Source organism: Acomys russatus, chromosome 5 (genome assembly GCF_903995435.1).
Source record: "Acomys russatus chromosome 5, mAcoRus1.1, whole genome shotgun sequence".
NCBI classification, from domain to species: domain Eukaryota; kingdom Metazoa; phylum Chordata; class Mammalia; order Rodentia; family Muridae; genus Acomys; species Acomys russatus.
The window spans coordinates 28,736,539-28,750,938 of NC_067141.1; the positions used below are offsets into that span (position 1 = coordinate 28,736,539).

Here is a 14,400-nt window from a genome sequence, read left to right on the forward strand (position 1 = left end):
CCATCCCAGGGAGAAATTCCTCTGAGGTCCCCTCAGGCACTGGGTTCCCAAAATAACCCTGCGGGGGAAGGGAGGCTGTGAAGGGAGGGGAAGCGGGAGAAGAGCAGCGTCAAGCTGCGGGGTGCTGCAGGTGCCTGTGAGGAGCAAACCCAAGGAATGGAGGGCCCGTCAGGAAGCTTGGGGCACCAACTAACCCCTGGAATCCGAGCTCGTCTCTTATTCTTGTAGAGTCCTTCTACCCTTCCGCGACTCGGCGGGTGGGCCGGAAGCCTCTCGGCTAGTCCATTTCCCAACTAGCGGGTTGCACCATCTCGGGGCAAGACCGTTTAACCCCGGGAGTGGTAGCAGCAGGCAACTCCGCCCATGCCCAGCAGGGGGCGTGCCCGCTCCGCCCCGTTCCTGCGCGCCCCGCCACCGCCTCCCCTCCACCCCCCAATCCCGGGCGCCTCCACTGACTCCCACTTTACTTCTCCCAGGATAGGGGTCGCATTCGGGCCGTGAAAGGCTCTCTGAGCGTAGCTTGGGTCCAGCCCACCGGCACCGGCGGCCATGGCGAACACTCTGGACCTGGACAAAGGTTGCACGGTGGAGGAGCTGCTCCGAGGTTGCATCGAAGCCTTTGGTGAGTTGCATGCAGCACAGCACGAGGGTCACACCTAGCCCAAGCCTGAACCAGATCCCTGGCCAGGACCCATCCAGGCTTCTGTTCTGCAGTGTACCTAACGAAAGCCTCTCTTTTTTTGCAGAGAGGTGCCCAAATGTACCCCTTAACCAGAAGGCAGGGAAGGGGGGCTCCGGGGTCCCAACTCTGTCCTGGGAGGGGCATTATCTGTCTCTTTGGGGGATCCGGAGGAACTCTCTATCTCTAGCCTGGGAACTGTTTCCGGCAGATGGGGGTTGGTTTATCTGGTGAAAGGGGTGCCCCTTCCCCCAGCACTCAGGAAATGACCTCTGGATTCTTGACCCTGGGGAACCCAGGCTCCTTCCGCCCAGCTGGTTCCCCTCCGGATCATGGGCTCCCTCGAAGCTCCCCTCCTCCACCCAGCTCCTGGATCCTGCTGTACCGCACCTTGGCCCACCCAGACTTCTTTCTCAACTTTAACTCTTGGCTCTGTAGTGCTGGGAAAAGCAGTAGGTGGGCAGGGTCGGGAGTGCAGACCCAGGCACCTGACACCAGACTGCAGACTAGGCTTAGGCATCTGAGCCTCCGGACCAAGAGTCAGCCTGCTTCCCTCTGACTTTTGGAGCAGATGACTCCGGAAAGGTGCGAGATCCACAGCTAGTGCGCATGTTTCTCATGATGCACCCCTGGTACATACCTTCTTCTCAGCTGGCAGCGAAACTGCTCCACTTATATCCTTGGTGGCTCAGGCCGGGTTGTCGGGTCTATGAGCCCATTCTGCTGCTTTGCTTGTTCAGGGTCTTAGAGCCTGGAGTGCAGGCCCTGCCTAGATCGCACAATTCAGACACTGTCTAGTCTCCTTCTATGGCCTAGGTGTTGCCCTGTCCTTAGCTGAGGACTTAGACTCTTCTGTGACCTAGGCCTTGTCCTCACTCCCCTCTACGGTCCTGGATCGGCCCCTGCTCTGCCCCCCCACCCCCTGCCCTCCCCCCTCCCCTTTGCCTTCTCTGAGGCCAGGCCCTCCTTTTCACCTATGGGGGGAGTCCAGCCCTCTACTTCCCTCCGTCTGTGGTGGCAATGATAGAGTTCATTTCTCACCCTCTGCATTCTCCTGGAACCCAGCCAGGCTTTGCCTGGAGTTCAAAGCATCCCAAGCCCCAGAGCCTAGATCCCGCCCTCTGCCTCCCTTAGTAGCCTTAGGTTCCTTTCTGTTGTCCTTAACTCTCCTTTACCTATCAGCAATCCCGAAAGGACAACTCCAACTCGCTACAGGTGAAAACGTGTCACCTGGTCAGGTGAGCCTGGGCCCTGGCCTCTGCGCTTGCTGCCATTCTCAAGCGCCATGTGGGGTTGCCAGTGGACGCTGGGCAGGTGCAGCTGCCCTCGTTGTCTGCTGATGTGTATTGGGGTTGTGGGTAGAGAAGGTAAGAGCTGGGAGGACTGGGGTGGGGTGGGGTGAGGTGAAGTGGGGATGGGTACTGGAACAGAACGCACTTTGAGATGCTTTGCCTCATTCTTCGGGGGTGAAGACAGCCCTCCCCCCCCTCCCCCGTTCCTTCCGTTGCCTGCTTGGGAATGGTGGGGGAAGGAAAGGCTGCCTTAGGGGACTTGACTATGCCTGCCCCCTCCTCCACCAGGTACTGGGTCTCAGCGTTCCCAGCGGAATTTGACTTGAACCCAGAGCTGGCTGAGCAGATCAAGGAGTTGAAGGCCCTGTTAGACCAAGAAGGGAGCCGCAGGCACAGCAGCCTCATCGACATTGAGAGCGTGTGCGTGGGGGCGGGGGGCAGCTCCCGGGGGGGGGGGCACCGAGCATGCGACACCAGATGTGCTTAATAAATGTCTGTACAATTGAATGAGTGAGGGTCATGTCATTCTCTTGCTTTAAAACCTTCCATGGCTCCCTGTCACCTTCAAAGCTGTTAAGGCCCTTTGTGGTGTCAGGCTGTCCTGACCTTCCTGCCCTGTCTCCCACGGCCCGCCCCGCAGCATCCCACACACTTGGGTTTACTCACCGTTGTCTGTGTCCTGCATCCTTCCTCACTCTCTCTCTCCATGGTGTTCGCTCGTGTTGCCCTGTCTCTTCCATCCTCACCAGACTCCGCCCAGGTGTGAGGTCCCTGCCCAGTGAGAGTGTGCACTCTTCCAGGGCAGAATTTGCCGTTCTTTCCCGTGTGTTTTCCCCGAGGTGCTTTGTGCAGGCTCCTGCCCAGAGCCCTGGGAACATGTGTGCCACTGTTCGGTGATGGCATGTTTCTGTGTCTGTCTCCCCCAGTAGATTGTGAGCTCCTCGAGGGCAGGAGCCGTGTCTTGCTCATCTCTGTACCCCAGCGCCTAGCGCAGCGCCTGGCACAGAGTACGTTGTCCATCAGTGTGTTGAGCACGCGTGGTGAAGGGGACATGCGGAGTTGGGACTTGGGGACGGTAGCGCTTAGGATGGTGGCTCCTGTGGTTGGGGCCCCAAGTCAGTTTGAGTGGCATGTGTGAGTTGAGAGCGGGGTCACAGGAGGCAAGGGGGACATCTTTAGCACAGGGCTTACTACCCCTGCTCCCCCAGCCCCACCTACAAGTGGAAGCGGCAGGTGACCCAGCGGAACCCTGTGGAACAGAAAAAACGCAAGATGTCTCTGCTGTTTGATCACTTGGAGCCTATGGAGCTGGCAGAGCATCTCACCTACTTGGAGTATCGCTCCTTCTGCAAGATCCTGGTGTGGCCTGAAGGCTTGTGGTTGGGGTGCCGCATGGGCTGAGAAGGGAGTTCTGGGGGTATGCTGGATGCTTGGGTGGCTCCATCAAAGGACAGTGGGAGGGTGAGCGAGGCCAGCACTGGTGGGGGAGGCCCACAGGGTACTCAGACCAACCCCACCCACCCCCAGTTCCAGGACTATCACAGCTTTGTGACTCATGGCTGTACTGTAGACAATCCCGTCCTGGAGAGATTCATCTCTCTCTTCAACAGCGTCTCTCAGTGGGTCCAGCTCATGATCCTCAGCAAGCCCACAGCCACGCAGCGGGCGCTGGTCATCACACACTTCGTGCATGTGGCAGAGGTGCCCACCTTCCCTGTGTGCCTGGCCTTCCTGTGGCCATCAAGCCCCGCCCCTTCTCTCCAGAAGGGCTGCTGGGTGACACGCTGCTCCCCCCCCCCCATCCCTGTTTGCCTCTCAGAAGCTGCTGCAGCTGCAGAACTTCAACACGCTAATGGCCGTTGTCGGAGGCCTGAGCCACAGCTCCATCTCACGCCTCAAGGAGACCCACAGCCACGTCAGCCCTGAGACCATCAAGGTGCCTGGTGTGGGAAGGGCCGGTGATTCCCAGTTGCTGCCTTCCCACTACAGTGCTGTGGTCTGGGCGTGACTGTTCTTTTCTGACAGTTGAGGAAACTGAGGCTTGGAGGAGGGAGCAAGGGCTCTAAGCTGTACAGTGCAAGTGGTAGTGGTGGGCCCCCAGGCCTGCTTGGTCCCAAAGCTAATTGCTTCTTTTTATTTTATTTTATGAGTGTATGTACAGTGTATGTGTATGCGCAAAGTGCATGCAGGGGACCAGCGGTTGACATGTATTGTCTTCCTCTGTTACTCCATCTTTTTTTTTTTTTTTTTTTTTTTTTAATTCAGAAATTTAAAAAACATGGCTGGCTGGGCATGGTGGTGCACGCCTTTAGTCCCACCACTCGGGAGGCAGAGTCAGGCGGATCGCTCTAAGTTCGAGGCCAGCCTGGTCTACAAAGCAAGTCCAGGACAGCTAAGGCTAACACAGAGCAACCCTGTCTCAAAAAACCAAAACCAAACATGGCTGTGCCTTTTTTTCCCCCCTGAGACAGAGTTTCTCTGTGTAGCCTTGTCTGTCCTTGACTCACTATGTAGATCAGGCTGCCCTTGAACTCACAGTGATCCGCCTGCCTCTTCTTCCCCAGTGCTGGGATTAAAGGCATGTGCCAATAGGCTCATGTTTAAATGTTGATAACCTGTGTTTAGCCCTGGGGTAGACGTATGCTTGTTGCTGGTCATAATTGTTTTCTTGGACTCATGACCTATGAACTTGGGCCCCTGGAGTTTGAGAGAGCAGTGTTGGGAGCTAGTAAGGGAGGATTTGATGTTCTTGCCTATTCTTGACCTTGCTTCTCATCCATTCCCACAGTTTCAGGGCTGAGGGGGCAGGATGGTTGAGTGGTGTGTGTGAGTGACACCTTGCCTTTCTGACCCCCAGCTCTGGGAAGGTCTGACAGAACTAGTGACAGCCACTGGCAACTACAGTAACTACCGGCGCAGGCTGGCAGCCTGCGTGGGCTTCCGCTTTCCTATCCTGGGTGTGCACCTCAAGGATCTGGTAGCTCTGCAGCTGGCTCTGCCTGATTGGCTGGACCCAGGTCGCACCCGCCTCAATGGAGCCAAGATGAGGCAACTGTTCAGCATTCTGGAGGAGTTGGCCATGGTGACCAGCCTGCGACCACCAGTGCAAGCCAACCCTGACCTGCTGAGTCTGCTCACGGTGAGGGGCTGGGCACGATGTATGTATTTGTATCTGCTGTGGCTGTGGGCTTGCTGGGTTCTGAACAAGGAACTGAGGTTTAGCTTAGGCTCTGGGCTTGCAGTGAGGTAGGTTTCAAGGTTGGGGTGAGGCACAGGCCTAGGGTCTGATCTCGGCCTGCTGTGTGGTTCATGGACTTGGTCTGAGGCTGGGTCTGGCTCCTTGGCACTGAGTTGAGCTCCTGGCAGTGGGTTATATTCGTAGGACTAAGTATTGGATTTGGTGAGTGACATGGGTAATTTATAACATGGTCCTCGCTCCTGAGTGAAGTTCTTTTAGTATTTATTAATTTAGTTTTTGAGACAGGATCTCACTCTGTAGCCCCGGCTGACTTAGACCTAGTCTAAGGGAGTCTGGGCTAATGTTGGAATTTGGCTGGTCTCTTTGCTTGAGCCTCCAAAGTGCTTGGGCCACAGGGACCATGCCCAGTTTTGGACAGAGGTCTTTAGGCCAGGTTCTGACTCTACACCTTAGCTTGTTTTTTGTTTTTTGTCTTTGTTTGTTTGTTTTTTTTAATATTTTATTTACTTATTATTCATACAGTATTCTGCCCCCATGTGTGCCAGCATGCCAGAAGAGGGCACCAGATCTCATTATAGATGGTTGTGAGCCACCATGTGGTTGCTGGGAATTGAACTCAGGACCTTTGGAAGAACAGACAGTGTTCTTAACCTCTGAGCCATCTCTCCAGCCCCTGTTTTTGTTTTTGTTTACCCCCCGGCCCCCAACCCGAGGTTTCCTCTGTGTAGCCTTGGCTGTCCTGGACTTACTTTGCAGAACAGGCTGGCCTCAAACTCACAGTGATCCACCTGCCTCTGCCTCCCAAGTGCTGGGATCAAAGGTGTGCGCCACCATGCCCGGCCAGCTGTGGTGTTTTCTAAGCTGGCCTTTGTCCTGAGTCTAGCTTTCACATGAGGCTCTGGTCAGACTGGTAGTCCTGTGACCCTGCGTTTCTGACTCCTATGTGAGAGGGGAGCAGCGACCAGAGGATATGATGAGACTTATGTGTCCCAGGTGTCCCTGGATCAGTATCAGACGGAGGATGAGCTGTACCAGCTTTCCCTGCAGCGAGAGCCACGTTCCAAGTCATCGGTAAGGGAGCTCTTCACCCATTACTTTGTACTGGAGGATCCCAGAGCGCAAGGACAAATAGAACGTTCCCCATCCACAACACCCACCTGCTTGCTTGACAGTGGAATCCTGGGGGTGGGAGTGGGTGCCTTTGGGCAGGCTCTCTCTTTCTATTTACTGGACCCTTGGGTTCATTTCCATGTTGGCTCTCGCTCAGACCGAACCCTTTCCACAGCCAACCAGCCCCACCAGCTGTACCCCGCCTCCCCGGCCCCCTGTCCTGGAAGAGTGGACCTCAGTTCCCAAGCCTAAGCTGGACCAAGCCCTGGTGGCAGAGCACATTGAGAAGATGGTGGAGGTGAGAGGCCTGGAGGGAGAGGAAACCTGGAAGTAGGGGCTGTGTGAAGTTAGTCTCTCCGGAACCCTGCCCTGGGAGCCATATCTGCCATATCTGCCATATCTGATCGTGCCCTGGAGGCACAGAGCTTAGCCAGCGAAGTGCATTATGGGCTGGTGAGGCTGGACTAAAAGGGAATGTCGGGAGACATCTCTGATACTTTGCATAACATGGACTGGGCTAAGGGGTTCCTTTTAATTTTTCTCCCTCCTGGCTTTGTGTGTTCCTCTGTAGTCTGTGTTCCGGAACTTTGACGTCGATGGAGACGGTCACATCTCCCAGGAGGAGTTTCAGATCATCCGGGGCAACTTCCCTTATCTCAGTGCCTTTGGGGACCTGGATCAGAACCAGTGAGGAGGACAAGGGCCTGGGGGGCGGGGTAGAAGGAACACACCAACCCACTTCCGTCTTGGGCCCCAGTTCCGTGTGTGTGTGTGTGTGTGTGTGTGTGTGTGTGTGTGTGCGCGCGCGCGCGCGTGCGCGCGCGCAGAGAGCTAGGCGAGGCCTTGCCTGGGAAGCTGCCTGCGTGGCTGTGATGTTTTAGGGGGGGAGGAAGCTGCTGTCCATAGAGGGTTTGTGTTACTTTGCTAGTTTGGACAGATGGGGGAGCCCCACCTGAGCCTTGTGAAGAGAACACTATTTTATTTGTGAAGCTCACAGCTGCCAAGAGTGTGGGAAAGTCGAGCCCCTGGGTAGCTAGCTTTAATGAACAGATAAGAAAGGCCGTAATTAGCAGCACCCACTTGCTTATCCACATTTCATATGCTGACAATTTGGAAAAACATCTGGTTCTCTGAAGCAGGTTAAATGTGCCGTCTGTAACCATGTTTATGCCCCATTTTTGCTGAGATGACAAAAACCAGTCAAAATTTACAGTCCACCCCAGGTTGATTTATTTTTAAATGTGACCTGTATTTCAAAAACATGTGGTGTGGGGGCTGGGAATGTGTCCTGGTTGGTAGAGCATCTGCCTTGCATGCGTGAAGCCCTCCCTGGGCTTCATCTCGAGCACTGATTGATGGGGCATAGTGACTGACACTCCCCTGGAATCGCAGCACTGGCATGTGGAAGCAGGAAAGGAGAGCTCCACGTCATCTTTTTTGACTATATAGCAAATTTGAAGCTAGCCTGGGCTACATGAGGCTCTGTCTAAAAAAATATATATTATTGTTCCTGCATTACAAAAAATTTATGATAAGAACAAAATCCAGGTAGTAAAATAAATTAACAAAGTGTTTAAGCAAATGTTTAAAAAAACAAAACAAAACAAAAAGCAGGCCAGTGATGACAACAAGTCTTTAATCCCAGCGCTGGTGGTGGGGCAGAGGCAGGCAGATAGATCTATGTGAATTTGAAGGCAACCTGTTCCACACCAAGAAACACACACACACACACACACACACACACACACACACACACACACACACTCTCTCTCTCTCTCTCTCTCTCTCTCTCTCTCTCTCTCTATCGGTTTTTTGAGACAGGGTTTCTCTGTGTAGCCTTGGCTGTCCTAGACTCGCTTTGTAGACCAGGCTGGCCTCGAACTCACAGCAATCAGCCTGCCTCTGCCTCTAAGTGCTGGGGTTAAAGACATGGGCCACCATGCCCGGCAAGAAAACCTTTCTCAACACTCCCATCCCAAAAGTAAGCAAATGTTCCTTTTCTCATTACATAGCCTAGGCTACCTTGAATTTATAATTTAGCTCAGGCTGGCCTCAGACTTCCTTATTTTCCGTAGTGCTGGGATGGCAGGTGTATGCCACCATGCCTGGCTGCTTCCATCCTTTTTGGCATCCATGTAAAATTGATGTAGATTTTGTGGAGCTGCTCTCACTGGTGGCTTTGTGTCTTCTGCCAGACTGCCGCCGAACTGCTGTGTTTTCTTCTTGGTGGGTGGGTTTTTGTTGTTTCTTTTGTTCTTTCTGGGCTGTTTCAGTGGGATTCAGCCCTTTTTTCTTTTCTTTTTTCTTTCTTTTTTTTTTGTTTTTTGTTTTGTTTTTTGAGATAGGGTTTCTCTGTGTAGCTTTGGCTGTTTGGGTGTCCTGCTGGACTCACTTTGTAGACCAGGCTGGCCTCACAATGATCTGCCTGCCTCTGCTTCCTGAGAGCTGGGATTAAAGGTGTGCACCACCACCCCCGGCTCTGCAGCCCTTTGTGATCCAGGAGCCTCAGCTTAGCACGCACACGGCCCTAGGTCTCATCTCCAGCTCTCTTCCCTTTGAATTCAGGACCCATCCCAGCTCACTGCTTCTTTTGACTTCATTATCCCCACCCCCCTTTTTAAAGGTTTTGTTTGTTTGAGAGAAGGTCTCCCCTATGTAGCCTTGGCTGTTCTAGAACTTGCTATGTAGACCAGGCCAGCCTGGAACCCACTGTGTAGCTGAGAGTGGTGGTGAAGACCTGCTTCTCTTGCCTTGGCATCTTCAGAGCTCCTATGATTAATGGTTTACAGTTGCATGCCATCACACCTGGCTCCCGAAGCTCTCTGTTTCTGGAACTTGAAGATTTCTATCTCTTGCAAAATCAATCTATGCATCAAAAACCTGTTGGTTGTTATTATTATTGTTTTATTTATTTTCTGGAGACCAAGTCTCACTGTAGCCTAAGTTGGCTGGAAACTTACTATGTAGCCCAAGCTGGCTTTATAGCCTTAGCTTCCAGAGTTGCTGGGACTCCAGGGATGGGCCAGCACAGCCTACTTTTTAGTTTCTTTCTCTGCTGAGTATTGAACCCAGGACCTTATGTATACTAGGCCTGCTTTCATGTTTGCCTTCTGCTATATCACACACGTCTTTCCATGTGGAGTCATAACCTATCATCTATCTATCTACCTACCTATCTACCTATCATCTATGTATCTATGTACCTATCTGTCATCTGCCTATCTGTCTATCCATCCATCCATCCATTTATCAATCATCTATCATTTATCTATCTATCTATCATTTATTTATTTAGGGTTCTGGAAATGGGAACTAGGGCTTACATGTTTCAGACAAGCGCTCTGCCACTGGGCTCTGGTGTCCACACTGTGTTGTCCTATAGAGGAGTGCACCGTGTGGCTGGCTCCCCTTCACCTGTGCCTCTTCCAGCTGATGTACTTGTAGGTGGGTCCAGAACTGTAATTATCTGCCCTGCCTCTGGGAAAGTCTTCCTATCCACCCCTTGGGCCAATATTTCGGGAGTAGAGATTCCTAGAAGAGGGATCACTGGCTCCAAAGCAGTGCACATTTTAAGTTAGGAGAGAGACACTGCCAACCTGACCTCAGAATAGGTTGTACCAGGTTGCACCCCATCTGCTGTGCCCAAATGCCTGTGTCTCAACCTCCTTGCCAAGAGCAAAGGCTATAATAAGCCCTACGGTTTTGCCAGTTGAGTTGGAAAATGGTGTCTTTGTTAATTTGCATTTCTTCAACCCAGTCCCGGACTATCTATTCATATGTTTATTGGCCACTTATATTTCTTCTGTTAATTGTTCATATTCTTTGTCTGTCATCCTGCTGGGTTTCTGTGTCTTCTTCTCATTGATTTTTATAATCTGTACTAATGGATATTAACCCTTTGCTATTGAGTGTGTTTTGCAAATATTTTCTTCCTGTCTGCCACTGATGTCTTTTTCCATATAAATTTTTTTTAAACTGTTGTGTGTTTGATCTGTCAACCTTTTCTTTGATAGCATTTTGGATTTGTATGATATATATAGAAAGGCCCTCTGCTCAAGGTCACAAAATGATTTTCAAATCTTACTTTCATGATTTTATGTGCTCATCTGTGTCTCATGCCAGAAGAATGTTTTCATGCAGTTTGCATATGTCATATAAAGTCTATATTTTAATATTTATTTTATAAATCACCAGTTGTCCCATTAAGATGAAGACTTTCTATTGTAACATCACAGAACATCAAGTTTCAAATAAGAGCCAGCTCTGGAAGTGACAGCCACCAAGAAGTGACGAAGGGGTGGGGTGTGGTGGCGCATGCCTTAATTCCAGATTCTGAGGCTGATGCAGAAGGATGAGGGGTCCAAAGCCAGACTTGGCTACTATAGCAAGTCTGAGGTTGGCCTTAGCCAAAGAAGACCAAGCCTCAAAAAAGTAGCAAAGCAGGATGGCTCAATGCAGAGACAGGCAGATCTCTGTGAGTTCCATCCCAGCCAGGAACATAGCTATAGTTAGTTTCAGGCCAGCCACAGCTATATAGTGAGGGTCTGTCTCAAAAAACAAACAAGCAAACAGAAAGCAGGGAGGAGGGAGGAATTTCTCATTAAGATGTTTAAGAGAGAGAGAGACAGAGACAGAGAGAGAGAGAGAGAGAGAGAGAGAGAACTGACTGAGGATCTACCTAGCCATTGAACATTTGTACGCATCCCCCACCCCCTCTCTGTCTTTTGGGTTTTTGAGACAGGGTTTCTCTGTGCAGTCCTGGCTGGCCTGGACTCCAGAGTTGTAGACCAGGCTGGCCTTGAACTCACAGTGACCAACCTGCCTCTGCCTCTCAAGTGCTGTGATTAAAGGCATGTGCCACACCACTACCTTCCACCCCCCACCACATTTTCTCCTTTGACTTTCAATAATACATAAGGCACAAGAAGTTGGAATATGCCCATATAGATATAAGGAAGCTCAGGCCCAGGGAGATTAGCCAGCCCCAAGTCACAGGGCTGAGAAGTAGAGCTGAGATTTTTTATTGGGGGTGGGAGTGTTGAGACAGTTTCTTTCTAAGTAGCCCTGGGTATCCTGGAACTCACTGTGTAGACCTGGCATGCACCACCATGTCCAGTGAGAGCTGGGTTCTGAACTGAGATCTATGCCAGAACACATACTCTGGCGTCTAAAATCCATTCCTACATAAAAAGGGGCCCTTGGGATGCAGAGGTCAGGAGGAAACCCCCCGGATCACAGGCGCACCTGCTCAGTTCTCTCCAGAGTCACCCCACCCCAACCCAGTCCTTAGTTGCACTGAAGGTGTAGAGGTGTGGCATTAGAGCACACTGCAGAACCGGAACCGGGGACGCCCAGCCTCTTTAGCTGACACCCCGTCTTCGAGAGATCCTGAGGAGGAAACCCTAGGGAAATGACTTGGCCAAGCCCACACTAGTTAGTAGCAGATGCTAAGTGTCCTCTTGATGCCAGCACCGAAGGTTCAAAGTCACGAACTGGGTGGAGACCTTTTTCCTCCGCCCATGGGATTGGGGAGGCTGACCCTGGCCCCAGGGGAGGACCGGAGCTGAGATGTCCCCACGCCCACCAGGGATGGCTGTATCAGCCGGGAAGAGATGGTCTCCTACTTCCTGCGCTCCAGTTCGGTGCTGGGAGGCCGCATGGGCTTCGTACACAACTTCCAGGAGAGTAACTCGCTACGCCCGGTCGCCTGCCGCCACTGCAAAGCTCTGGTGAGCGTCCTGCTGCCCAGACTTGCAGCGCCATCCATCCACTCACCCTGTCCTGTCCCACCGGCCTATGCCCCGCCCTTCTGCTGGTCTCGTCCCGCCGGAGACCCCAGGCCCTGTTCTCTGCATCTATAAAACCCTAACCCCCAAGCATGGCTCCCTCCTGTATTGCAGATCCTGGGCATCTACAAGCAGGGCCTCAAATGCAGAGGTAAGATAAGATGAAACAAATTGCTTTGCTGCTAGACCAAAGTTTGGGGAGGAGAGTTACTGTTGGGGTAGGGATTTTTATTTTGATGGCCACAATTTCCAGGAAGTGAAGTGCACTGTAACCAGAGAGGCATCCTGACTGACAGGAGGGGGTTATCTTTTACAAGACTGTGGTGAGGCAAGCTGCCTAGGAAAAGAAAACTCTGGGGAGGGTGTAGTCCGGTATTAAATTAGCACGAAGAAAGCAGCTTGGGTGTGGGGGTGAGGGACTTGTAGTTTGATGGGGTGATTTCTCAGGATGGAGGAACCCTGGAGAGCTTTCTGACCGGTGGCCCTTGCTGGGCTCCCCTTTCTCCCTTCCCCAGCTTGTGGTGTGAACTGCCACAAACAGTGCAAAGACCGCCTGTCAGTGGAATGCCGCCGCAGGGCCCAGAGTGTGAGCCTGGAGGGCTCCGCACCCTCTCCCTCACCCACACATACCCACCATCGGGCCTTCAGCTTCTCCTTGCCTCGCCCAGGCAGGCGCAGCTCCCGGCCCCCAGGTAAGAGGGCCCCTGGGGAAGGCCTGCTACCTTATCCAGGAGGCTGGCTGGCTCAGACACGATTCTCTTATTTTGGTGGGACTATAAAGAAGGGTTGGCTAGGTAAGAGTGCCAGAAAGCGCCCAAAGAGCTCCTGACTTTTTGAGGGTGGGGTATAGAGAGGCCCTAATTTAATTTAGTTTTTGAGACAGGGCCTTGCTATACAGCCCTAACCAGCTCTGCTTCCCAAGTGCCAGGATTAAAAGTGTGCCCCCTAATTTTAAAGAAGCTTCTGGTTCCCAGTGGTATTTCTGTTTTTTTAAGGGGGATTGGGGTTCCATGAGTCATTTGCATTTCCCCTTTTGCCTGTAAAGTCCCTTCCCCTAGCTGTGCGTGGTGGTGCACACCTTTAATCCCAGCTGAAACAGAGGCAGGCAGATCGCTGTGAGTTCGAGGCCAGCCTGGTCTACAAAGAGAGTTCCAGGACAGCCAAGACTGTTAAATAGAGAAACCTTGTCTTGAAAAAAAAAAAAAAAAAGTCCCTTCCCCCACCCACCTCTTGGTGGGTCTCTTGGGGGCTCTTTGTTGGTTTTGATCAGCTTGCTGAATGATGATTTTGTCAAATGATTATTTTCCCGAGGACAGTTAAGCTGAGGTCCAAGGCAATTTGACCACAATCAGTTGGGTTGGAGTAAGTCTTCAAAAATAGAAAAGAGAAAACCGTTTGCAGCGAGTCTTCAGATGTGCTGGGCTCCAAACTGTGCAATATGCACAAAATCGACGTTTAAGCAAACTGCACCAGCAGAGACATGGCTGTGGGAAAAGCTTCGGCAGAGAGAAATGTAGACTAAGCCTCAAAAATGGGGTCATTTGGTCATTCCGAGAATTGATTTTTGGAGGATGGGTCTGAGTCCAGGATGAGGAAGGAATGGGAGCTTCCTGTGATCAGAGATGGCTGCTGAGGTCACAGGGACCCAAGGCTGGGTTTGTAGACACACTCCCATCCCTCTCCACAGAGATCCGAGAAGAGGAGGTACAGGCAGTGGAGGATGGAGTGTTTGATATCCACTTATAAGATGGTGAGTCCTCCCTTTGTAGGCCGCCACCGGAGTCCCCCCACAAGAGGCTGGGGTGGCTTATGAGGGGTGGGGCTGGGCAGGTGAGCCATTTGATGAAGGCATTGTCTTCTTCACAACTTCTGTGTTTTCTCTTCCCAGCTGTGACTATCAAGGACTCATCCTGCCTTGGAGAAAAGACTTGGAGCAGAGCAGGGAGCCTGGGGTTCCGGGGCAGGAGGCTGGGACTGAGGGTGGGGGCTGAGGGTGGCATGCGCTGAGGTCAGGGCCGGGGCTGGCGTCCCTAAGGTTGTACAGACTCCTGTGAATATTTGTATTTTCCAGATGGAATAAAAAGGCCCGCATAATTAACCTGGACCATCGGCCTAAAATCCTCAGATGCTGAACTTCTAACTACACAGTTGGGGTCTAGAATGTCAGAGGTTGGACAGGTTGCAATCTCTTGTGCATCTGGAACCCCGGGGGTGATGAGGCCTTGGAAGCTGAAAACCTCAGAACACAAGACTCTTGGGAGGGGTCTAGAATGGGGGGCGGTTCTGCATCTTGGGGATCTGGGCCTTGGCGCTAATGAGTCTTGGCACCCTGGA

The 14,400-nt window shown here is 52.2% G+C and overlaps 1 protein-coding gene across 1 annotated transcript; it reads left to right on the forward strand.

Annotated features, from left to right (window-relative positions):
* The first annotated feature begins 534 nt into the window (after nucleotides 1-534).
* Rasgrp2 (RAS guanyl releasing protein 2) lies at nucleotides 535-14,199 on the forward strand. The gene is made up of 16 exons (XM_051145976.1): nucleotides 535-622; nucleotides 1,251-1,353; nucleotides 1,855-1,917; nucleotides 2,260-2,391; nucleotides 3,180-3,330; nucleotides 3,499-3,672; nucleotides 3,791-3,907; nucleotides 4,829-5,110; nucleotides 6,164-6,241; nucleotides 6,456-6,578; nucleotides 6,852-6,967; nucleotides 11,868-12,009; nucleotides 12,181-12,217; nucleotides 12,582-12,758; nucleotides 13,754-13,816; nucleotides 13,955-14,199. The coding sequence occupies exons 1-15, from the start codon at nucleotides 550-552 to the stop codon at nucleotides 13,810-13,812; spliced, it is 1,827 nt and encodes a 608-aa protein (XP_051001933.1). The 5' UTR covers nucleotides 535-549; the 3' UTR covers nucleotides 13,813-13,816; nucleotides 13,955-14,199.
* The last annotated feature ends 201 nt before the right edge of the window (nucleotides 14,200-14,400 follow it).